Raw genomic sequence first — 25,551 nt, 5'->3', positions numbered from 1 at the left:
AGGTCAAGATCACATACAGAAAGCCCTCACTTGCTCTCATCTTTGGAGAGACAATTATGTCTCTTGAAAATGGTCTGAACTTTTGGGTAGACCTCTGTAGTGTCAGGAGTTGGACTCAATGACCCTTGTGGGTCCCTTCCAACTCAGGATTTCTATGATTCTATGAAAACACGGGAAAACTGCAAACATGACCTAGTTAGAATCAAGTAGAAAAATAAATTCGCAGCTACCATCATAAGTTGCAACTCCAAAAGCATCCTAACTTCCCATCTTTAAAAACTTGAAGAAAAACTAGATTTTCTTGGAGAAAATACTGTACTGGTTACTCAAAGTGCCGTTAAGTGCCTTACATCCTTCAAATTACAAAGAAGATACTGTGGACAGTTTGGGTTGTTTGTTGGACTGCTCAAGAGGACAATGCTCCTAAATACCTAACCACATACAGCTTTGCTTTTCTCTATAAATATGGTGGTTCCTAATCCTAATCTTACATAAACCATTACACCGTTCATATATAATGCTATGTAAAAAGAGACTACAGCATGGTATTTTATGTTAATTTGGAAACTGGTGATCTAGCAACACTCCTAAAACTTACTCAGAAAATCTTCTCTCTGAATATTGTTAAAAACCAAAATTCTTTGGTGATAATTTAAATACACCTACATTTCAAAAGGACTATTTGGAGAATTAAAGGAAGAAATTGAAAAAAAGTGAGCTAAGGTACTTAGGTGTACTGATTTAAAGCAAGTTCAATTCCTATTAAATCTTGATTGAGTTGAATAGGACGTCTCAGCAAAAACTAAATTAAAAGTTTCTTTAAGATTTGGGGCAGCAGTGAAAATTCTAGCAAAAAGAAGAGGTGCATACCACATAGCTGTGTTGCTCATAAAGACATACATATGGCAGTGAAGTCGCTGAAAACAACCCATGAGAGGCTCTAATAATGTATTTATTTTGGATGGATGCTGAAAATTAACGGACAATGAGGTGCTGTCATCTTGTATTAAACTTCACATTGCTCAAGCAAGTGTTTCACAAACTTTGAGTACGAGTTCACAGCAAGTCAAGCGTGCCGTTTTCCAGCTGGAACTACAACAAACTGCATTTCAATCTGCAGAAATTTCAAGAGCAATGCAAAGCAACTGGAAGTACTGGAGCCTTTGAGTTAGCTATTCCAAGACTAACGAGACGAGCTGAATTTCTTATGGTCAAGGAAAAACTGTAGGATTTAAACCCCTTGACATCCACTTGTTAGTCCAAGTGCTTTAAAAACATGATAGTAACCTGCTTTACTTGCTTACCTAAGACCAGTCACCTTTGTCCAGCTAAGCTACCCATAACGTGCTTAGGTTTCAACAACTCCGTTATAAAATTATTTTGAACATCCACAGCTTGCTTTATTTGTGATAGCCAAAACAACTGCTATTTATTTATGGAATCATAGTAACTTTGTTATCCATGGACACAGACCAGCCTCAAAAGTGTAATTTCTAATAAAAGCTCTTCAGAGATTAACAGAAAATAGCAGAATTAAGGTAATCCTTACATTATTGCATTATTTTTCTGTCATTGCTACCAGCTGTTTCTTTCAAGGTTGCTTCTTTAAGCTAATGGTTACACTCAGCCTTCTATAGTTTGTCTCAACCAAACTTTCAAGCAATTCCTTACAGAAAGAGCACTTTCCGTGGATGTCTACATCAGTATATGAACACTTCAGAGTTCTCTTTAAACATTAATTTCCTTTGTGTCTCTAAAGGAATCACTGGGTACTGACTCAGGCCCACCACTGGGCTGCTCAAAATAGATTCCCAGCTGGTGAAGCTGCCCACCTGGGCACCCTACAAGCAATCTGGGCAGAAGGTACCTCTGTCAGGAGAGAAACCACTGCTACTGCAGCTTTCTCTAGCAGTTGGCTCCCTATGCACGCATGAGATTCTGATGGAAAAGGCAGAGCAATCAGGTGATACAAGAGGCTTCTTTACAGCCAGGTCCACAGGTTACAGATTTGTAGTACATGCCTTGGATGAAAAACTCTTGACTAGCAGTGCAGGTCACTATAGCACAAACACAGGTTACTAAAATGGCAGTGGATCACCAGAAAAAAAAAAAAAATCAAGCCCCAAAATTCAGTTCTTCTAGAACAGACAGTTATTGAAATTCCATTTTTTACAGTTGAAATTAAAGAATATTTAAATAACACTGAATATTCTTTAACAAGTCAGGATACACGCTGCAGAGAAATAGCAGTAAGATTAGCAGTGCAGAATGCTACTCACACAGTTCCCCAAAGGAAGAGCATTTCCTCACCTGAATCACAGGAATTTTCAGCACTCATCAGCAACAGCTCTTGTAATAACCCAGACTGTTTCCTTTGCCTTGGACTTTCACCAGAGATTTGTTCCTCACAGCTTGTTATGCTCCCAGGTGACCTGCCATCCTTCCGAAGAGCAGGACTGTAACATTTCACATACGCAAACTCCCCGACAGTTGACATGGGAGAAGATTCTTCACCAACAGAATCTGTTTTACCTGAATTTAAAGCATTGAACCAGTTTAGATATACATGTAGTTATGCAACACAGATTCTCTGCTCTGGATTAAGATCTCCTTTCTCCCCAGTGCTTTCACCCCACCAACAGCCCCTTTTGGCCACCCAATCCAATTAAAAAACTCAAGTTCAATTTGTTATTATCTGACACAACTAACGGTAAAATAATAATGGAATCAATCACCTGTGGATCAGAAGGGGATTTACACAGCATGTGTAAATTCCTACTCTAATATTTTATTGGATAATATTTTGGAAGTATTTTTAGGTATGCATTTTGATTTTTTTTAATGAAAATGTGTAAAACTAAGTCAAGTGCTTTTAAGAATATAAATATATTCTTCAATCAAACCCTTCAACAGGAACTTGTTATCTAATCAAGACACTAAGTTGGCCCAACAAGAATTATTCTGCATAAACTGATGCTAACATTAATTACTTTTCTTTAATTAAAAAATGTCCCGTATCAGCTGTTTCATTATTTTGCTCATGATCAGTGCCAGTCTGACAGGTCTGTAATTACTTGGATTGTTCTGCTTCACTCTTTTAGAAACACTAGAACAATATTAAAGCCTTGTAAAATATTCATTAGATTTTAGCTGCAAAGAGACTTGGGTGAATTAAGGTGTGGGGGGGAAAGAAAACATCAGTTTGTTGTACCTGTTACTTAATGTTCCTTACAAAGAATTACTAACTACTGCATACAAATGGTAACAGAAACCAGTAACTGCTTTGTGTGCTTGTTCTGGAATTGTTACAGTGTTCTGTAATTGAAAAAACAAAAGAGCTCATATAAAATTTTCTGTAGACACGAGATACTAGCTCCTTATTTTAAAGATTTCACTCATTCTGGCTATGCTCCCAAACTGAACTTTTAAACACCCTTCCATCAGCTCTGATGGTTCCTTTTGCAGTTAACTGATATATTCACATCAGATTAAACCCTCAGAGGAAACAAGGTATGAATACCTAAGACTCTATTCTGCACTCAATCTTGTATCTTTGATATGAAAGGAATTTTTAACATAGACCCTGCAAATTTTATCATATGCCCAAAAGAAAAGTCAACAGGAAACTTCAGTCCCAGAATCACAGTAAATTTTCTTTTCTCACTGGATTTTTATTTTGTATATATATTTTTTTTAGTCAGACCCTAACAGGATAAGTTTTTCTTAGCAATAGCTGCCTAGGACCGTGTATAAATTACACTTTAGGACAAGAGTATCAGCTAGTATTTTACAATCAATCAGCTCAAAGGCTTCAGAAAAGATTCAGTTCCTCTAATCTGTATTTTTTATAATCATTTGTCGTATATACACGTGTATGTGTGTAAATACAATATATTTTATCAAAGATATATTTTACCTGCAAAAGAAATGTTGCAACTCCTCGGTGTGTCTACCTCTGGAATAACACTAAGTTCATGCTGTTCCAAGTCAAGCCCTAACTTGACTTTTGTCACGGGTGGTTTGGAAGATCTCCATTTCTGTTCTCTATGTAGGACTTTCTCAGGCTGTTCTGCAAGATAAAGTTTTGTGGATTATAATCCCCTAGCGTGTTACAACCAATCTATCAAATCAGCTTGGGCAAATGGAAGAGAACTGCATCTCAGCAGCAAAAAGGGAAAAAAAATATTGTAATAAAAAATGCTGTAACAGCCTTACCAGTTTGCCCAGCTAGATCGATGCACTGCGAAATCATTTCATTTCTGTGGAGTTTATTCGTGCCACAGTTCTCTTGCTGGTAGTTTTCTGAGTCTTGGAAAATTTCAGTCCTGTTAATCCAGTCAGGCATTAGTGCCTCCGTCACTTCTTCATTTGTGCTGATACGTCTTACCTTAAATAGAAAAAAAAGCAGCAGTACTTAAGATTATATTTATACTCATTTATTAAGCCAGTATTTTCTTGTGTGTATATTTTACAATACTAAGCTTCTCCTTTGAGAAGGAAATTCAAGTGCCTTGTATATCTTGCTGAAACATTTGGGCACACAGATAATATATTTAGCTCTACAACCCTAGTGTGATAAAACAATTGAGTACATTTTCAATGCATTTGTGAGATTTTATTAGAATAATCAGCATTTTTAAGAGGAATAATTCCTTAAAAGTCTGCTTGTACTTTTCCACTCCTGAGTTCAGGAATTTTAACTGTATGAAGACTGCAATAGCAAGGCTCAAGGAAACAGTTATTTTTCTAAGATGGCTTCAGGTTAAGAAAGGGCAAAAGGAGCTTCATTAGCTCAAAAATAAACTCAAAAATAAACTTGCCTTTTTCTGCCATTACCCAGAAATGAGCAAAATTACAAGTCAGGAGTGCAACTATGAAAACATTTCCTGAATACGTACACATAAAAAGAAACTTCTCGAAATAAGTTATGGGAAAGATCTACAGTTCACAAATCACAAGTCCTAATTAAAATTTTCATTACAGGATCCTACCATTCACCCTAAAGCTTTATTATCTACCAGACGACTCACCATGCAAAGCATTTATAAAGCTTACCTGCTTGTTCAGAAATTCTTTAAAAGCCTCTTGTTTTCTCTGCATCTGTTCCTTCAATTTATCCTGCTTCTGTAGTAGTTGCTCTTGTATTTTCCGTCGAGAAAGAAGAGCTTCTCTTTGTGCATCTAGCTGCTCCTGCAATTCTTTCAAATACCGTTGCTGAGCCTGGATGCTTTCTGATGAGGCCAACATCCTATCCCTTAAATTCAGTATTCCAGAATAATTTAACAAAGATGCCTCTCCACTTTTGGATGTCAAGAATTCCTCAACGCCTTCTTCATGAGATGAAGTCACAGGTTCAGTACGAGCCGTGGGCTCGAGGCTTGTTTTGGTGGTGCTCCCTACAGACCCCTGCTGACCTGCCGAAAAATCAGCTGTGGCTGCCTGCACCACATGAGATCCTGTGGCTGGCGTAAGGGGTGCTGTGAGTGGAGGCTCTTCTACAGCTTCTGTTTCTGTTTGGTGGTCAGACATCACCTGAGATGATTCCTGAAAGTGCTCTGCTTCTGAAGGCTCGGAGGAATCCTCTGCAGGCAAAGCAAACCTAACGTGCTGTACATGTGCTTCTGTTTGTGTTCTGACTGCAGTAACATCTCGTGTCACTACGGCTGACGGTAACCGGAATGGAGATGGCTCTCTGGCCTGATCAGGGGAGGTTTCCAACAGGCTCACTGGTTCCTGTGAAGGACAGCTCCATGGCAAGTTAAACTCTCCATACTGCAATTTTGACGTTTCTAGAAGCTGTGCATGTCTACCAGGACAAACATGATGCGTTTGCTCCTCATGGTTTTGTGATGATGTTCTTTCAGGAACGTTAGATAGGTTGGAAAAAACAGGTGGTGACCGTGCATGGTCTTCTGCATGAACTTGTTCAGGGGACTGGTGCTGTGTCCGTTGCACTCTTTGCCTCTGTAGAACTGCCTCTAAGACAGGCTTCAGCATTGATTTTGTTTCCACAGAGCTTGAAGGTGTTACAGAAGCAGCTGAGTATCTTTCCTTCAGTTTGTTCTGATACTCCTGTAGATGCTTTCTGGCTTCTTCAATTGTTTGTTCGTGCAGCCTAAACACACAGAAGACATTAGTATTTCCAGACAGGTGCAAAGACTAGCATTTTCAATAATCAAAGCAATTTAAATTATTTTGAAGCAGAGAAGTCAGAACTTGCATTTTGTAAAGTAATTTACCTATTTTGCTGTAGAAGACGCTGTTGATAATTACGGATCATCTGTAAATGGCTGTCTTCTCTAGGGCTTCTAGTTTCCGACACAGCAGTACTTCCAGACTAATTGAAATTGAATAATTTTAAGTAGAAGTATACAAATAACTCACAGAAAACTGTTAAGGCAACAATCTTAAACTGAATCTTTGTTTTCCCAGGTCTACAGAAACCTCTCTGTACCACCACTTGAAGTCTGTGAGATTTCAGCCTCAGGCACTGAAGTTAAAGCAGTTTTTGGAACACGTGGCCTACAGCTACAGTCTCTTGGCAAGTCTAGCATATACCATTAAAGTCAGCGTGCTTAGCTCAGGGAGGTAACTGTACCCAGTTGCAAAGTGAGGGAGCAACGATCTAATGTTTGCTTTTATAAGGCAAACAGATTCTTTGAAGAACAAACATTGTTCAAATGGTTCAAAATTTAAAAAAATAAAAAAAAATAAAAGCTACTTTCCTTCAATATCCACAATAAACATCCTTTCATTTAAGTAGCTGTTTAGGATTTAGACAAAGACAAAAAGGTGTAGGTGCTTTTTTTCTTTACTTTTTTCCTAAGACTTTTTTTCCTTCAAAAAGAAGGATATTTGTTCATGTATCATCATTATACAACTCTAATCAGATTTTCCTAGCAGGTATTCTATACATACTTGCTGTCCCCAGAACTATGCAAAGATAAGCAAACATTCAAAGTGTTTATCTGGTATCATGGGAAGCAGAAGCTCTAGATTAGACAAAGAAAGTTGTGGTCTTTATGTATAAGAGCTTCTTCTGATTCATGGCCTAAGGAATAAAAACAAGGTCTTGACCAACAGAATTTAAAACTAGCTATTGGTGCTCTCGATTCTTGTCAAATAAAAAAAAAAATAATTCACACACACACACAACTTTCTACAATTCTTCACCTCCTGTTCCACTTTCTTTGGTTGATCTGGAGAAGGAACGCTGCAGCTTTGTACTGGCTGACCTTTCTCTTCCTCCTCCTCTTTGTTCTTAGCCTCCTCCAAACAGGTTTGCATTTGGAGCTTCAGAAGATCAGCCTCCAAACGTGCTTTCTTTTCTTCGATTTGCTTTAGCAAGGCCAGCTGTTCCTGTTTCTGTTGCTCTATTTGCTCAATCTATTGAAAAAAATGTACAAAACTTGAGGAAAAAAACACCCCCCCACACACAAAACTTTGCTCCAACTTGCAACTTGTACCAGAAATTTTATTGCTTATATATGACAGGCTTTTCCAAATTGTAGGAGGCCTTCAAAAATAATTCCAGTTTATTAGAATACTTTTAGTTGCCTGGCTAGGTATTTCAAACAGTTTCAGGGACTGTTAGTTATTGTGCTATTTTCATCTACCCATTAACAGAATGGATAAAAATCAAAATGTAATCATTCAAGATAAATTATAATTTTCCAGAGGTTGCAAAGGAAGTCCTTCTTTTAAACTGTATTCAGAAGCCTATTTTGCATTTTATAGAGCTTTTCATCAAGATTTCAGTGCATTTAAATGTTAATTTGAGTCTAACGAAATTTTTTAAATTGCTAATGTATAACCAGTTTAAGAGCACTCCATAGATCTCTGAAGTGTTTTGTTTATTTTTATTCTCTTTCCGAGTATCTTTCATCTACAAATCACTTCTATCCACAGGGAGCAACAGCACATATCATTTTAGAATGGAAGTGAAGAAAAATTTCAAAGCACTGACAAAGATGAGGTGGACGACAATTTATAGTGGCAGGGTCTGAACGGGGATGTGAGGAAGAGCAACCTGAGGAAAAGGTAGACCTGAGAACAGTTAATGCAGACATGGAAATAAATACACTTGCACAGATCCACAGTGGGAGAAAACAGATGTTAAAGCAGCAGATCCTTGGGGAAAGTTTCGTTACTCCCTCACACACACACCTCTAACAGAACACTATGTTGACAAATGTTTCCTGAATTTCTGAACTTTAACTCTACAATTTAACTAGGACCTGAATTTTAACTTATTTTTAATGACTAAACCACCACTACAATACACTGAAAATATAATGAAATGTATCTATTACGTATACACTTCATATAATGAACAAAGCTATTATTTTCTAAATATAACGTAGCATTCATATAGATACAAAAGACTTTTTGCATTCAATTTTTTAAAATTAGCTAGGAAACACAATAATCTGTAAAATTTTCCTGTCACTCTAAACAATCCCAGAGACTTTCCAATATCGTTACACAGATTTTCAAAGTTGTGTATTGTTGGCTACATTTTCCCTAAGCCAAAAAGGTATTAATCTACAATTGGAATTCTCATTAGAAGTTCATTTAAATGTTCATAGCATGTTAAAAGAGCCTATCACAGCATTATAAGCTGAAACATCTTCTGTAAATCACTTTTTACATCATAACTAAGACAAGAAAAGTACACATACATACACTTACCAACTTCTTTCTCTCATTTTCCATTCGAATTTTAGCTGCTTGTTCTTGAGGATGGATCAGAATTGAACTTTCAGCTGCAGCTGTATGTTCCAATGTTTCCACAGAGTCTAAAATATATATGTTATTTAACTGTAAATGCAGTCAGAAAGAGTTTTGGATCATGTTTACATCTTGCTTTACAGTTTCTCAAACTCTCTAAACAAAAATGCACAAGCAGGTCTTGACAAGATGACCATCTTCATCCCACTCTGCCCACCTCCATAAGCTGGAAAAATCAGGTTTTGTACTATTTAAGCCATTAATGGCCCTTTATCATGTGCCTTTGTTGAATATAAATAATGGCCCGGCTCCAACAGGATTGAAGATAGTTTCTAATCAGATAACTTGATAGCCTAATAGCAAGATCATCCCGAGGGAAAAAAAGCAGTAACTTCTTAGGGGAAAAAAAAAGAGGATCTAAAACTGGCAGTCTCTGGGAAAGTGATCTAATATTTAGCTGCTGCACAAAAAGCAAATTTTCATCCTGTACTTCAAATAGCAGCATGTCTTCAGCAGAGGCACGTTTTAACTCTTGCTACACTTTCCAGTCCCCTGGAATTACGCTGGTGTATCCATGTACATGATGGAACTAAAGCACTTAAGCTTATTTAAAACAAAACCACAGCAAGCACCTTATCAAAGTAGAAAAAGAAAAAAAATCACTTTAATAGACTTCAAAAAAAATCACACTTAGCATACAAATTCACCAGTTTCAGCAACAAAAGAGCACAGGCCCAGAACAAAAAGGAACCCAAACTGCTTGGGCTACCAAACAAAATGGAACATTGGACTGCTGTAAATTCCTGTTTTACCCTGGGGCCTTCTGGGGTGGTGCCTTGAGCCCAGGAAAAATACATCACTACAGACACATCACTTCATGCTTGTCTGTAGCACTTCTGAATGCTTCAGAGATTCACAGCTAGTTCTTGTGATTTAACGGGTATGGAATTTCAGCGAACAATTTTGCACTGAGAATTCTCCTCTTAGTTGCCTTTTAAAACATGGCAGCACCAAGTGTGACAAAAATTTGGGCAAGATTTACAAGATAAAGGTATTTAGACATCTTTCCTCCCAACAGATTTTTATGGGCAAGGGGAATAAATAAGCAAAAACCTCTCCCCTTTTGTGTTTTCAATGAATCTATAAAACAAGGGCAGACACGAAAGAACTTTACTCTCTAGAACCATGATAAAATACCACTACTGAAAAATTCATTAAACAACTTTATTACAGTCCACCCTCATAGATCTTGTTGTTCCTACACAACATGTTTAGATTTAAGTACATACTACATACCTTCGGCTTCACATACTGAATTTTTGTGTTGCTCACAGTCAAGTTCTACATCACAGAGCTGTCTCTCCTCACTAGGAATTGTGCCAGATTCAATAGTCTCAACTTCACTTGGAATCTCTCTCTCATTTTTTGATGTCCATTCCTCTTTTTGGCTTCTAATCTTGTTCAGCAACTTCTTTAAGGCAAGTTTTGATTGAGATTGGTGAGTTTTTGCCTCTTCGTGTTCTGTAAGGAATATAAACCTTTAAGTTTGGGGTAATGACTCCTCACGTCATAGAAAGCAAAAAATCTTTATTTTTTTAAATTGCTCACACGACTGGACAAATAGCTCAGCTATACTGTCAAGTTGTCAAGGCTTAACAAGTATTTTCTCTTACTTGAAAGAAAGAAGCAGCAATTTGTCTCAGGATGCTATGAAAGGAGGGCTCAGCCAGTTGCACTACCTCAGAGTAATATTAAGCCCAAATTCCACTGTTGCAGAAGCCAGCAGCACTATTCTCCTAGTCTGTATGCTTCCACCCCCTCCTGTGCATTACCACTGGCACCATAATGCATCACAGACCAAAATATGGATAATGCCAACAAAGGGACATGGAAAAAATGCTTGGGCACACAGCGATGTTCACTAACACACCTCGTTCACATTGCATTATCCTGTTGATGCCACAAGCAAAGAGTACACACACACTACATGCAATTATTGGGGCCTACTCACAAGATGAAGCAACTCGATCACAAACCTGAGCATAAAGGACATACAGTAAGTGGACTTTCTCACAAAGTCTAACATCAACACAGCTACTCACTGGACTAATAGTTCAAAGCACACAAAACATATTTAAGTTCATATACTAGTGCCATCCCACCATTTGGGGTAATTATAGAGGAACTATCACGGCTATTAAAAGTGTAGTTCTGACATCAATTAAAATTATTCTCAGTATATTAACAAACTGAAGAATATTAGAAAAGAACTCACACTTCTATTTTAAATTTGTATTTTATAGAATTTATAGAATCACGGAGTCACAGAATGGTTTGGGTTGGAAGGGACCTCAAAGCCTACCCAGCTCCAACCCCCTGCCATGGGCAGGGACACCTCCCACCAGACCAGGTTGCTCAAAACCCCATCCTGCCTAGCCTTGAACACTTCCAGGCATGGAGTGTTTGTTAGAATATTATCATCCATGACAAACATCATAATTCACTTAATTCTGAAATATTTCATAGTTGTTAGAGCATTTTAGTACTTACACATTTTAGCTAAATCTAAAGTTAATTCATTTAATATATCAAATTGCAATCTCTTTTCTTCTACCATAAAATCAAAAAGACTAAGTTAACATTTGAAAGCCTTACTTTCTGATTCATCAGGGACCTCCCCTTCTGTTATCTGTTCTGATTCTTGTCGATTGTCACAAGCAGATTCTTGCTCCAAAGAGAGATCGAGATCATTATCTTGAGATCTATCAGAAGGGGTTGGCAAAGGTTGTGGCTCAAACTGCAAAATCAGGTCTCCTTTCATTTCTAATTAAAGGAACACAACCACAAAAAACGGCCAATCAGAATAAAAAGCAAACACTGCAAGACACTGAGAAATTCCAACATCGATTTGTTTCACAACATGTTTAATTCAACTACTTTTACCCCCCAAAATAAAGACCTTTAAATTTAATACTATTTAGATCATTAGGTCTTTTTAAATTCAGAACTTCTACAGTGTTTTCCAGTAGAATATTTTAAGTGTTTCAATATAAAAGGTTTTAAAATAAAAGGCTCGTCTCCGTGCAAAAAGCATTGCAGGAGAATCCCAGCAAATTCATCAGAAAAAAGGAGCACCCTGACCTGGCTGTTCACGGGGCTGTCACATGGGAGCCATCAACCCCATGGTCCAGGTGCAAAATCCTGGAAAATGAATCCATGGGAGAGGATTCAGGATCTCCTTATTGACTGAGGGTTACTGCCTACAAGGGGTGTGGGACACGTGGGAAGAGCACCTTAATATTGTACTAGACTTATTATAGAGAGTTAGGGAAAAAAAAAAAGCAGGGAAAGGGAAGGATTAACAAGTCTTAGGAGAAAACAGGGGAATAAGAGCATAAAAGGGGCCAGTGAGTACACTGGTCTGATGTTGCACAGCCTGGTTTCTGGCAGCCTGTCCTGTCTTCTTGCTAAATCCCATTTTTATCTGTTTTCCCATGTGAGGAACTCTACTTTGCATGCGTGCACATGTATGGGTGTGTAACAGACAGAAAGTGGAGTGTAAACAAGAAAGTATGCATACTACATGGGCATATGTACCAGTGTGCAATGACTAGCAAACAGCAAGCCAGACTAGCCAGGGAAAACAGCAAGAGGCTTGGAAAGCCTGGGAAGGACAGAGGGTTTACAACTTGGCTGTTGTAGGATCAGGAGATCCAAGCCAGCTACAGGGGAGATTGCAGGAAGCTAAAGCTCAACTTAGAAACCTGCTGGCACGCGCACATACATTTTTTTGACAGACAACTGAGGGTATCTACTAGATAGCCTAGGTATTTACAGTCAGTTACTGCAGGCATTCATAGTGGGTGCCTATATTCGCACATACAGGGGGTGTGCGTATCACTAACTGGAGCAGAGCAGAAAGCCTCAGCTGTTTGCATGCCCAGGAGCCAGCAAGTGGGGAGGCTGAGGATCCAGGGCCAGCTGCTGGGTACGATGAGCTTCTAAAACCACCTTTGTGAGGGATCCATAGCACAGATTGAGGATAACAGGGCACGTGTGCACATGCAAGGTAACTGGAGGGCTACGAGGTCTGATCAGTTCTGGACAGACTGGGTACTTAAGACCCATTTCTGGGGATTTAGGGGGGAGATAGAAGGTGTATGTACACGTAGGGCTGGAAACCTCAGGGATGTGTACGTCTGGGGAGAGACCAATTGCTACAGAGATCTGTACTGTATGTACAGACATTTCCCATGAAGCAGCCTTCAGCCTGTTCAGCCAGAGCAGGGAACAGAATGAGACAGTTCGTGCTGCTTGTGTGTAATGCCCAGTGCTGTGTTCTACGTACTGCTGTGTACAGTACGTAATCCTGGTTTGCAAGTGTGCATCCACCAGGAATAAACGCAGAGCCCCGCTACTTGCTGTGCCCAGAACAGGCAGCTGCAGCAGCCTCCCACAAACTACTCACGCCTGTCCTCACTGTACATATCTTCAAAGGCAAACTCCAGCTCCCTCTGCCAGTCATCTTTTATTTCCATCCGTTTGTATGCGGGTACAAAAAGCTGCGGTGGCATCTGCGCCACCCTCTGCCTCCTGCGCATCCGATCCATGTTCTGCATTTGTTCAAGTTCTTTCAGTAGCCTTTCCCTGTCCTTCAAGGAAAGGGGTGAGAAACATTTTGTGTCAACATTTGGACAGCTGTATGTCAGGACTGATAAAATACTTCCAATTTGGTTACCACAAAGTTTAATTCTAAACATTTAGCTAATTTTGTTCTAGGGAGCAGGTTCATTTCTCAGGGGAAGACATTTTAAACACAGCCAAACACTACCTAAAAGATCTAATGTTAAATGAAGAGCTGAATTGTACACTGTAGGCCAACTTTCCTAAACAGAATTAAATCTGTTTCCTGAAGTAAAGGAGTATTTCCTTCAGTAAGCTATTTTTGTTAGTATATGGTACTTAAAAATAAGAGTTGCTAAAGTAAGCTAATATTCTTGGTGCAGCACAATGACACATTAAAGCTATTTTTAAAAAGCCTCATTTAGGGCCAATCATATCTCAACTAAACACAGGAAGCCGTGTTTGAGAGATTTGTGTTGTCTGTCACTGTCACAAGCTTCTAAGTAGAAAATCCCTTCCCAACAGTTGCTTTTACTTCTTAAGGAAAATAACATCAATATTTCCAGATTTCTACACTAGCAGAACCTTGATTTAAAGTAACTATGCTGATTTTTTTCCAAAAATTTAAAAAAAAGTCTGTTGGCTTTTCATAAGAAATATTAATAATTTCTGAGAATCTCATAGATACTTTGAGATGTGCCATGATAAAGTCATGATGAAGCTCAATTTTATCCAGCACAAGCTTTGGGTACAATATGATAACGAAGTGGTATGCCCACAATCAATATAAAACAGTATTGAACAGTTTCCTCTCCTGTACACATATTTAGTAGAACAAATTTTACACCAACAACAGATTGAGCATAACTGCAAAGACACCCAATTTGAATCCAAGTATGGATTTGAAGACAGACTATCAGCATTTGTACCAGCTCATGTCAGCACAAACATGATCTCTGCACTTCAGACAGTGACTGAATTTTCTTTCCTCTTAGATATAAATACACATGGTGCATTCTTACACATTCCACATGCTGTTATTTCGTCTGACTTCTGTCTTAAAGTTTTTCAGACACAGAAAAAAAAACATGCATGAATGACAAGATGTAGTAATACCAGAAATTTGAAGCATATATACAGACACACTAGAAACAAAGATGTTAAAAAAAAAAAGCTGTGGAAAAAGAAGTTCTTGCAACTTTATAGAAACTCAGATAACTAACAAAAAAAAAAAAGATGGAGGCAGCTCAAAAATCAACAAGGACACTGGAAGAAGGGTACATATCTAAGCATATGCTTTCACTGCATATACACTTAGGTAAGTGTAAGCAGTGTATTATTAGAAGAAGACTCTCTAAACTGTTCCCTTAACAGATTCTACAGAAGTCTTTGGAGTTGAGGCAGAGTAAGTTCAGGCTTACTGGCATCTCTTGCTGTCTTTTGGTAGTAAAAGCTCCTTATGCCTTTTGTAAAAAGCAGGATACAAAGGTAGAGGAAATAATCTGGGAGAAGCACCAACCCACAACTGAACGTTCTGAATACTAATTCAAAACATTTATGTAACGTAAGCTGAACATAAGAGAGGGAGAAGGACTGATAATGAGTCTATAGATTTCAATTTTCTCAAAAGCACATTAGTCAGATTTAGGGTGACTGACATTCCTACAGGTGCTTTGCAAAATGGTACCCATTGTTCTGGTCATGATTTAAAACCATGATATGCTTTTTCCTTGATCTCACACAGGTGTTAAGTAAACAAGTTTATAAAAACAATGGCTGTAGGAACAGTTGATGAAATTAAAACTTTGAATTTGTTGATCTTCCAGGCAGAAAAGTTCTATCGTTAATTCTACCATTAATTATCTAAATACTTCAATCAGTTAGCTCACAAGGTATTACTTCAGCTCAAGAACACCTTTATAGTACAACGAAAAAAACAAGCAAAACAAGGTTCTGAAGTATAGGACTCACAACTTTGTCAAGTTGAATTTTTTTTCCACACTATCTTGTATTTAAAAAACAAAAATTCCATTTCTACTTCTCATTGAACTGACACAGGGGACTACCCTGACCTCTGCCGATGAAAACAAATGAAAAAAGACTTATTTCAAACAAAGGCGCTGTAAAAATAGTCCCTGTAAGAGCTATGGCATTGAATAAGAAAAAAAGAACAGATTATCTGCAGTCTCTATTCTCCTTCCAAACATTTCTAGTTTATCTTTGTCAAAAAGATTTCTTGCCTTATAAACTTACAGAGAGCCAAAATTAAGATGAGCTTGATGATTTTTTGAAAGCATTCTGAAAACCCTATTTAATCCACCTCCTGAAACCACAGCCCCTTAGGAAACCTATAGCTTAGGTAACACTGGTCATTTCGACATGAAAAACAGGCACAATGTTTAGTTTGCCTACCTGAGCCAAATGGACCTTCTTCAAGGCATGACTTCCTCTGAGATGGGCCTTTGTAACCTGCTCTCTTTTCTCCCTCTCTGCCTCTCTGTGCAGCTCCTCCAAGCGCTTTACCTCCTCTTCAGCAGCTAACCGAGCATCTGGCTGGCAGTCAATTAATAGTTTAGTCCACCAAGTTCTTGTGATAGTTTAAAGTCAATGTAACAATAAATAATTCTGTATCAAAACCACTTTAAAAAGGCATACAATGCCATACAAACACTCTCGGAAGTTTTATAGTACTCAACTGCAAGCAAAACCAAACTGTATTTATACATTTGGGAAAAAAAATATTCATATTTACACATTTGCTAAGTGTTAGGTGTCAAAGCATTCGAGTTCCTAACTCCACTAGGGACAATCGTTTGTATGATTTATTCATTATAGCAGAGCAGTTGTTTTTCCTACAATAGAAGCTAAAATGAATAATGTAATCAATATTACTGATTCACTACTTTTGTGGTCATGGTTTTGTTCTAAACTAGAAGGCCAGAAGTTTTTTTTTTCATTTTCATTTGGGAACAAGAAAGAAAGTCTGCAATGTTTAACTAAAAACAAACACTTCAATAAATACTCAAGTTAAAAAGTTGCACATAAGCAAGGCGGAAGATTGACATTTAGGAATTTTATGATATAAAGCTCGAACCACAGCATCTGCTCTTATTGTTTAGACCTAGTCTTTTAAAGGTCAAGAAAACCTTAAACTTCATGAATGAAAACAAAGCCACTAGAGAGAACGTTCACAAAGAGAAGCTTATTGACTGTAGAGAGTCTAGTCTAAAAGAGGCTGATCCCAAACAAGAATTTAGACTGTGATCTCACCTCAGACAAACCAAACAACAGATCACCTCTAAAAGCTAAGTCCTTACTCCATCTCTCACTTATCCAGATCCTCCCCTTCTTCTGATCTGACTTGAGCCTTTGTCTGCTTGCACTGTGAACCTGAGTAAACCTTTCCACCTGGCAAAGCTCTGTTCATCGTTCTTTTTCTCAAATCAAACCTTTGCCAATTTGGCAAGCTGAAAGTGTTGACTGCATGAACAGACAAACGTGAATATGAGGTAAAGACTGGGTGAACACAACTAAAAGAGGAAAAAAGCAGGGCAACTGCAACTGTTCATTTAGCATAAGCCACAAAGCAGAAGACTGCAGTGCCCTAACATGCCAGTCTTGTGAACTCACCTCCATTCAGAGGTCTACTCACATTGCAAAAAGTGTGAGGAGTGATCCTGGCAACAACTGAACACAAAACAGTCCTCAGAAGTTCCCATCAGCTAGGATTCTGATTATTAACTCATATAAAGGCTGCTTTATACAAGTTTCTATTGTTAAACAAGTTCTAGGAAGCTGACCTGCTGATATCTGATAGCCACACACGATGTGCAATATAAAGATACACGGATGCATATGTCACAAACACTTAATCACCTGTTCTCCAGCCATTTCTCTATCCACATAAGGTTCTGAAATATGGTAACGTGTGATGGAGAAGTTGCCAGCACCATAGGCCTTCACTGCAGAAATCTTTTTTGCTTCAAAATTCTAGAAAGAAAAGTAGAAGTAAGTACAGCCATATCACAGAACAGGTGTCTCTGACAAAGCAACTAAATGAAAGAGAAATGAGTTCCATACTTTAATTAGTAACAGAAGAAAGCTAAAAATTAAAAACAAACACTAAATTCTCTCCTGAAAACATTACGTCATTTCAATATTTGCATACAATTAATAATTAATCACAGCAGCCCAAGGAATACCCAGAGGGCTTAATGACTGAGAGCATCTCACTGCCTACAGCGAACATCTCTGCACAAATTGACATTCAGCACAGAGCTCTGCCTCCCTGTTTCAATAGCATTACCTCAACACAAAAGCACTTGAGCTTTAATGTACAAATACAAAACCCACTTACAACAGCTGACACATCCATCTCAAAGCAGGGCAAGCACAGATCCATAATATAATTATGCATAACAGCAAAATAACATTTCTCAAGTACAGACTTCGCTTATGGAAATCCAAACATATTATTTCCAGTTTATTAGATGATCGGAGAAAACAGCATTTTCCATAATCTCGCTGAAAAAAGTGTTTTTTGATCATCGTGGATACGTACCTCAAGAGGATGGGGCGGAGGAGGTGGTAGGCTTGCAAGTTTTGCTGCTCTTTCTCTTTCCACATCCAGAGCATGCTTGCGTGCATTTATTCGTCTAGTAAATAAATGGGGAGAGAGAGAGAGGAGGAAAAATAATTCCAGCAACAATGACAGCACTGTGTAAAATAAAAGGCAAGCCTAAAAATATAATCATTGACTCCATTTAATTATTGAGAGACAGGGATGGGGAAGCACACTGAAGAGTCAACAGAACTTATACTGAAAGGCAGCACTGAAAAATTAATTTTTGAAGTAATGCAAAAACATTAATAACACGTGAGCTTCTCTGGATCAAAGCAAAATCCTGCTTTTCAGAAAGCTCTGCATCACTTCAACATATTTTAATCACTGAAGTGTGCACAAAGCTAAGTATTTAATCAATAGGTGTCAACTCTACTCAAGCTCAGCTATCCCCAAGAGTACACGGATTTATTTTTCATGTCAGCCCAAGTTTGGACCAATTTGTGCCTTTTTTTTTTTTTTTCCTTAAAGAGACAAGGAAGACGGTGTCAAATGCAATAGGTCCTTTTTTCAAAGGAGTAACTTTCCATCAAGAGCTGGACTAAGAACATCTCATTTCACCTGTCACCAAGTAGCTGCCAATAACCTGGACTGAAAATAGTAATACAGAGGTGACAGGCTCCCTGGCCATTGAGAGTTGACCAGATCAACTTGTGTACTTGACATGGGGATCCTGGCTTTAAAACTACAAAGTTTTATCAAAATCCATGGGTTTGTCCACAAGCTGATAACCTTTAACACACACACACACACACACACACAAATCAAAATTAAAAAGCTGCAAACAATCACTGTGATTTTTGCCTTTCACCACGTAACACAATGAAGCACACTCCATGCCTAATGAAACCCAATATCTACTGCATACCGGGTTTGCTCATGAAGTAGTTTCTCTTTTTGGAACTTCTGCTCTTTCAAGGCTTTCCTATGTCTCTTCTCTGCTCTTTGCTTCCTTTCTTCTGCTTGCTTTGCCAGAGCTTCTAAATCAGGTTCCTTAATAAAATATTGCATGTGATTAATCCAGGACTCACTCCTCCTACTATCAGTGTTATATTTCAAATTAAGTTATTGCTGGTAAGAATCAAAACCCTGAGATTCCCTTCTATTATATCAGAGTAAAAATCCTCCAGATAATCACTTTTTCTTCTCTATCTCCTGTATTCTCTTCTTGTCTACCACCAACAGCAGTAAGTTTGCCATATTCCTCAGCCAATGGAACCAAAGACTGATGTGGAAACCTTAGCTTCTCTCTGCATCTCTTTATGAAGACAGTAATATAAAGATACTTCAACATTTTAAATGCTGATTAAACTGTACAGCAACAGCACCTTACTATCTTTCAGCCATTAATTACAATTGCCTATCAATGCAAATCTACAGATTTTCACCGAACAACCTCAGCGACCCCTCAAATTAGGCCTACACAAATTACAGTTTTGAGGTGAAGACAGTTTGCAGTTGCAGAATTAAGTGACGCCAGTTCACCATCTGTGCAAAAGCCTCTGAATTCCTTACTGAGACCTTTTAAGTCACTGAAGAAAAAAAAGTTCATCTTCTTAAGCATAGAAACTATTAGATAGTAGAGAAACAAAGTTACTATGTTTACTGGCATATTTGGGACAACTCACCATGTGCAATTTGAACAAATTATTATCTTAATACACAGTATCACATAAGCAAATGTGATATTGTACACACAACTTAGGAGTTTGCACAGCAAAAGCCTCAGCAGATTGGACTACTGGAGTACTTAATGCAGTATTAAGACTGTACAAAACTAATTAAAAAAAAAACAGACAAAATCATGCAGACTCTTAAACAAGCTTCTAAAAATAATTAAATAGGCTATTCATGTTTAGATGTCTAAGAGTTTCCATCCAGCAACAATGGGGCTATAAATCTTTCCCAATAAAAAGTTTATATTCCTTGTCATCATGCATGGTCTCATGGATAAGTATCTGCAAAGAAAACACATGTAAACATTTCAGCATTTTAAACATTTCTACCTTCCAAATATTAGGACTCTAAGAAACAGGAATATAAAAAAATGCAACCTTGTTATTTCTAAAATACCAAGGCATATCTGTGACAACATTCAGCTGTGTACTTACGTTCTCCTTGGCTTGTCGATGACCCTCACCAACAGCTCTTAAGCTTGATAAAAACAGTTTTTCTAAGGCCTTTATCTTCTCATCTTGTTCTTTCTGCCATTCAGCTCTTAATGCCTCCTCCAACTGATGCAGCTGTTCTTCCCTCTTTTGCTTTACTTTCTGTCTTATCTGTAAGGCAATGTACTTCTGCTGCTCTCTAACCTGTAGAAATAGCATTTATGTTTTGTCAGTAACTTAGTAAAAGCACAGTGTTTTTTGCAGCAATTACTTCCACAATACACGCTCCCTCCTTGTAACTGAAGATTAGATGGAAAGATACATTAAAAAAAAAAAATCTGTTCAGAAAATACTTTAAAGTTGCCATTACCCTTTTCCAAAATCAGTATCATATACTAAATTTAATCTCAAAGTTAAAAGTTTTACTTAACGTGAGAGAGCAACACACAGCTGATAAACTAAGTGTAATAACTGTTTGAAATATACTTCTTGCCAAAAATACAACACATTAATTTATTAGACTCTCATTATGATGCAACACACTCTAAAGAGAAATGGCAATTATACTGCTAAATTAATGCCTCGGAGAACAGCACAGTGGAAGGCTAAGGGGTAAAAAGTAAAAAGAAATGGAAAAATAACCTTGTGTCCTAACAGCAACACAGCATAACAGAAATAGAACATAAGATGAGGAACAGACAGGTAATTCTAAAAGGTGCAATATTTAAACCATTAAGAGCTGTGACACTAACAATTTAGTTGATCTAGTAGAAAACTAGGTTTGTATTTGCCATAAGTGGCTTATTTCTTCTCCATTACTGCTGTCTAACACATCAGTTAAAAGAGGTATCTCTATGTTGATACATAAAAACAAACTAAAAAGATAGATACAGTGAAGCTGGCAGGGATGAAGAGGTTCTGGAACAAAGGCCCGTATGAACCTAACAGAGACAGTATCATAAGAAAAATACCTGTTTACTAGCAAATGAACATGACAACAGAAACTACTCCACAAGCTAAATATAAACCCAATGTTACTACACTGCAAAAAGTTAGCTTATATGAAGTAAAATTAGGTTGATTTTCCAAAATTATTTGTTACATCTTTAAATGAAATAGACAACTTGAAAAAAATAGGGGCATACTTGCTGTAGCCTCAGTTTTCTTCTTCTTTCATATTCTTCTTTCAGAAGCATGGTTTCTTCATTAGGACTAAGCCTCAACTTCCCAACTTTGGCCACTTTTCTCTTCATTTTTGGGAACACCAAACAATCAACTTCTACAAGAACATGAAAAACAGAAATTTGAGCATAAGTGATATAAGCAAAGACAGCTATAAAAAAAATATTGCCATAATCTCGTTGACAGTTTTTTGTGTGAGTTTTCTTAAGCAGCCAGTTCAAATTATATTTGCCAGTAGGTTTTACTGTGGAACCTGGATCTGCTGGTTTTGCAGAACATTTCCCATTTTCCTCACAATTATTATTTCCATTTTTTCCACACAGACAGAAAAAAAAAAAACAACAAACTTTTTTTCAGCCTGATACGTAGCCTGCCCTAAAGCCACTTTACTAAATAAAAAATAAATACATTTCTATTGATCTTTAGATATTTTCATCCAAGAAAACACTGTCCTGAAACAAACAAATAAAACCTTCTAAAAGACAGTTTTGTTATAAAAATCAAAGATGTTTTCACAGTGCACAATCCAGGTAGCACTAACAGCAACATGAGGTAGTATTACACCTGGAAACTTTTCAGTAACATAAATAAGTAATTCTTAGAAATAAATACACTTTTTAGTAACATAAATAACTGAAGCAAGCAGTTGAGGTGGAAAAAACACAATAATTACCTATAAGATACTGTTAACACCGGGTTTTTGAGCCTGTGAATCCCAAGTTCGCTACAGGGTAAAGAGAGGACTGTGGCTCCAGTTAGCCATCCCTTACTGAGTTGTTGGAATAAGGAAGGAAAATTTCGAGTGCAAATCAAAAGAGGATTTAATATTGGGGATCACAGAGCGTTTGGGGTAGGAAGGGATCTTTACAGATCACCTCGTCCAACCCCTGCCATGGGCAGGCCTCTCTCTCACAGGCTGTGACCAAAGTCGGACCCCAACGGCCGCACAGGGCACCCAGAGCACACCCAGCGGCTAAACCCAGCCTGGTTTCTCGGCAACGCCTCCAGGGAGACCAGGAGACCTTGAGACCTCCCCACTCTCGCCGTAATTCTGCCTGGGACCCTCTCCAGCCCTTGAGGAGCTGGGACCTGGACAGCTGGAGCACTTCGCGCTGAGGGGAAGTGAGGCAAAGGAGGAGAGAACTTTCCCTCCACCGCCCACCCGCCCACCGCCGCCATTAGTGCGCAGCCCCCCGCACCTACCCGCCGGCCGCCGCCGCTCGCCGCCAGCCAGCCAATCAGCGCGGGCGCGGCGGGAAACGCGGCGCCCCGGCGGCTCTGGCCCTCCGCGCCTGCGCGCTGCTTCCCGCCGCTTCCCGCCGCAGCATGGCCGCGCAGGCGCGGTTGCGCCCGGCCGCGCGCAGCCCTGAGGGGGGGAGAAGGGGGGGGGCTCCATGTTCCTTCACAGACCCCAGCCCATGGCGGGGCTGGGACTGGGTGGTTCTTTAAGGTCCCTGCTCTCCCAAACTGTTCTGTGATCCCATAATTCAGTCGTTCCGTGATTCTAACCATGAAGGTTTAGGCGTTGGCTCACCTGGAGATGACACAGATGGTGGAGAACCAAAGTTCAGCATTGCCTCTTGACCTACTAACTTCTCCAACATTTAACTTAATTATTCCAACATGCGTTTGGGGTGTGCTGTCTGACTAAAAGGACTAAATTTAGGCTCTGATAGTACAGCTGGATGGGCAGTGCTGCTCTGCCTGTCTTCCAGGTGTGCTTACAGCTGGTTAAATGGGTCTGTAACAGCAACCTCAACCTCCTAACTCGTGCTGGTCTTTTATAAGACACTTTTTAACTAATGGCCACACAATTCAAATCTGATACACTACTTGTTTGCTTCTTTGCTTTCATCCTTATGTTTTAGTTTTCTTCATAAGAGTGACCATTTATTATATGTGTGAGACAGAGCAGTTGGGATTTGAAAGCAAAGTCATCTGATACCTGTGATTTATGAGGAACAACTTGTTATTCACACTGAGAGAAACAATTCTGCAGCACAAAGGGATGAAGAGGGGCTGTGCGAGAGTAGTTCCTTGCATAGAATATTTTATTTTCCTAAGGTCTGAGCTGCTGCTGCAAGAAGGGGAGTGGCTGATCACAAAGGATATAATAAATGGTCTTACACTGAGATCATAGAACCACAGCATGGTTTGGGCTGGAAGGGACCTTAAAGCCCACCCAGCTCCAGCCCCCTGCCATGGGCAGGGACACCTCCCACCAGCCCAGGTTGCCCAAAGCCCCATCCAGCCTGGCCTTAAGCACCTCCAGGGATGGGGCATTCACAGCTTCCCTGGGCAGCCTGGGACAGGGCCTCACCACCCTCTGAGAGAAGAATTTCCTCCTGACCTCTAACCTAAATCTCCCCTCTTTTAGTTTAAAGCCATTACACCTTGTCCAGTTTCTACACTCCCTCATAAAAGAGTCCTTCCCCATCTTTCCAGTAGTCTTCTAAATGTTAGTGCAATACACAAATTCTTTCTGTGTCAGTTTCCTCTAGAGAAAGGAAGAAGTAATTTTTTACTATAAGCTAACCATCATAGTAAACCATTATACTGTGCCCTACAGGATTGAAATCGGGCAAGCTGAGATTACTTGGTAAAACTTAAATGCTGTGGTGCATTTGGATGCATGGCTGCACATGAAATACTCTGAAAATTACAGGATTGCAAAACAAAAGACACAAGCATAGGAAGGTTACGCAGCAGTTAAATGTGCTTTCTTCCCTGTCTTCTGCATTTTAGTGCTAAACTGTCTTCTGATTCAAAGACTTCTGTGCTATGGGATCAGTTAGGCAGACAATTTGCTTTCTATCAAACTTCCCACAAACTGCTGACTGTAATAGCTGCTACAAAGTTAACACCTGATTGTACATTAAAGACACCCAGATGTTTCACAGTATGCACAGTGAATAAATTAAACTTGAGCGGTGTGCTTCCGAATGTGTTTTCCAGTCTCCTTATTGGATTTTTTTGTCCTTCAGCATTTTCATTATGGCAGTGCTCTCCACAATAACATCTCTTCTAAATAGCTTTATCCTGCAGGTCAACAGGTAAAAAAACAATTGAAGACAGTCTATTAAGAGAGTAATTGAGATTATAGATTTTAGAGTCCTCTACTTAGGAGACATGAAAGAGGTCAAATATATGCTCTAGAATGATGGTATTGGAAAAAAAGCTTATGAAGCCTACGTGTGCTGGATAAGAACTTTATTTCAAGGGTGTTTTCTAGTCAACATATTGCAGAGTTATTTCTGCTGCCACCTAATTTACATACATAAAAACAGGTATTTAGCAAACAGTCATTTTAATATGGTGACACTTTCCACTTTTTAATACACCTGTTTGCATTACAGTATTACAGGCCTCCATTAATTCCTTCCTCTTATGAAGTCTATGTGCTCCTTTTATAAAAGGTGAAGGGTGATGCAGTGATATTGGCACATCTAGCCAGGCATAGATAAAACTGGAGATCGTAGCTCCCCTGTGGTTCAGCTACCAGTCATATTTCTCCTTGGGGGCAAAGAAAGATACTTAGAGGAGTTATCTACAAATTCTCAGAATAGTTAGGGGAAAATCGGAATATATTTTCAAGACAGAATTCATTCTGTATGTAAAAAAAAACATGTCCTGCAGAGTGAATCTACTTGAAAACACAATATAATATATATATATATATATATATATATATATATATATATATATTATTTTGTGTGTTTGAAGTTGAAGAGGGGTTGTATGACTGAAATCCATGGCTGAAGCAGCCTGCTGAGAGGAGCTGAAAGGACAATACAAAAAATCCCCCAAAATCTTGAGGATGTCCAAACATCCTTGTCACAGAGAATGCTTGTTCATCAGCAGATGTCCCGTTGTGAGAGATGCTGGCACAGGCATATTGTCTTGGTGTGTGTGCTCTGTGGGTTGTTGTGTCTGGATATAAGATCTGCCTGGAAATAAAAATCAGAAGGGAGTTGCCTTGAGTTGAATGGATTATGGGCAGGGTGAATACACCAGCACCTGCATCTCTCTTACTGCCACCTGGGAGTGCTTGCTCCCTTCTTCACTAGAAATTCCTTGCTGGATGCTCATGTCTCTCTCTCTTACAGGGGAAGGATGGGCTTTGCAGGCTTTTCTGCATCTTTAGCAGGGAAGCACTGGTTTATAGGTTTGCTGAGATCCACTAATGGAACAGTAAAACCACCCGTCAGCTCACCCTCGTGCAGGACTCGGCACCCTGCAAGAATTAAGTATTCTTCTTGATAAACTCTGAAGGAAGAGCTTTAAAGA

At 38.8% G+C, this 25,551-nt stretch overlaps 1 protein-coding gene across 2 annotated transcripts in view; it reads right to left on the bottom strand.

Moving 5' to 3' along the window:
* The window catches only part of CEP295 (centrosomal protein 295), a 36,523-nt gene extending 15,165 nt beyond the window's left edge, over window positions 1-21,358 (bottom strand). Inside the window, exons 1-16 of one of the 2 annotated variants that reach the window (XM_084285587.1) lie at window positions 21,228-21,358; window positions 20,086-20,286; window positions 18,843-18,967; window positions 17,915-18,008; window positions 17,230-17,343; window positions 15,766-15,906; window positions 13,199-13,382; window positions 11,386-11,553; window positions 10,027-10,251; window positions 8,692-8,798; window positions 7,150-7,386; window positions 6,240-6,337; window positions 5,056-6,115; window positions 4,216-4,387; window positions 3,917-4,069; window positions 2,311-2,532 (exon numbers count right to left, since the gene is read on the bottom strand). In XM_084285587.1, the coding sequence (XP_084141713.1) occupies window positions 2,311-2,532; window positions 3,917-4,069; window positions 4,216-4,387; window positions 5,056-6,115; window positions 6,240-6,337; window positions 7,150-7,386; window positions 8,692-8,798; window positions 10,027-10,251; window positions 11,386-11,553; window positions 13,199-13,382; window positions 15,766-15,906; window positions 17,230-17,343; window positions 17,915-18,008; window positions 18,843-18,967; window positions 20,086-20,286; window positions 21,228-21,335 (3,409 nt within the window). In that variant the 5' untranslated portion in view covers window positions 21,336-21,358. The remainder of the gene's footprint in view (window positions 1-2,310; window positions 2,533-3,916; window positions 4,070-4,215; window positions 4,388-5,055; window positions 6,116-6,239; window positions 6,338-7,149; window positions 7,387-8,691; window positions 8,799-10,026; window positions 10,252-11,385; window positions 11,554-13,198; window positions 13,383-15,765; window positions 15,907-17,229; window positions 17,344-17,914; window positions 18,009-18,842; window positions 18,968-20,085; window positions 20,287-21,227) is intronic. The other variant, XM_084285588.1, reaches the window with a different exon arrangement.
* Between the last annotated feature and the right edge of the window lie 4,193 nt (window positions 21,359-25,551).

Source organism: Netta rufina, assembly GCF_964035555.1.
Source record: "Netta rufina genome assembly, chromosome: 1".
Taxonomy (NCBI): domain Eukaryota; kingdom Metazoa; phylum Chordata; class Aves; order Anseriformes; family Anatidae; genus Netta; species Netta rufina.
Note: the sequence above shows the minus strand (reverse complement) of the source record. Positions and strands in the feature narration are given on the sequence as shown.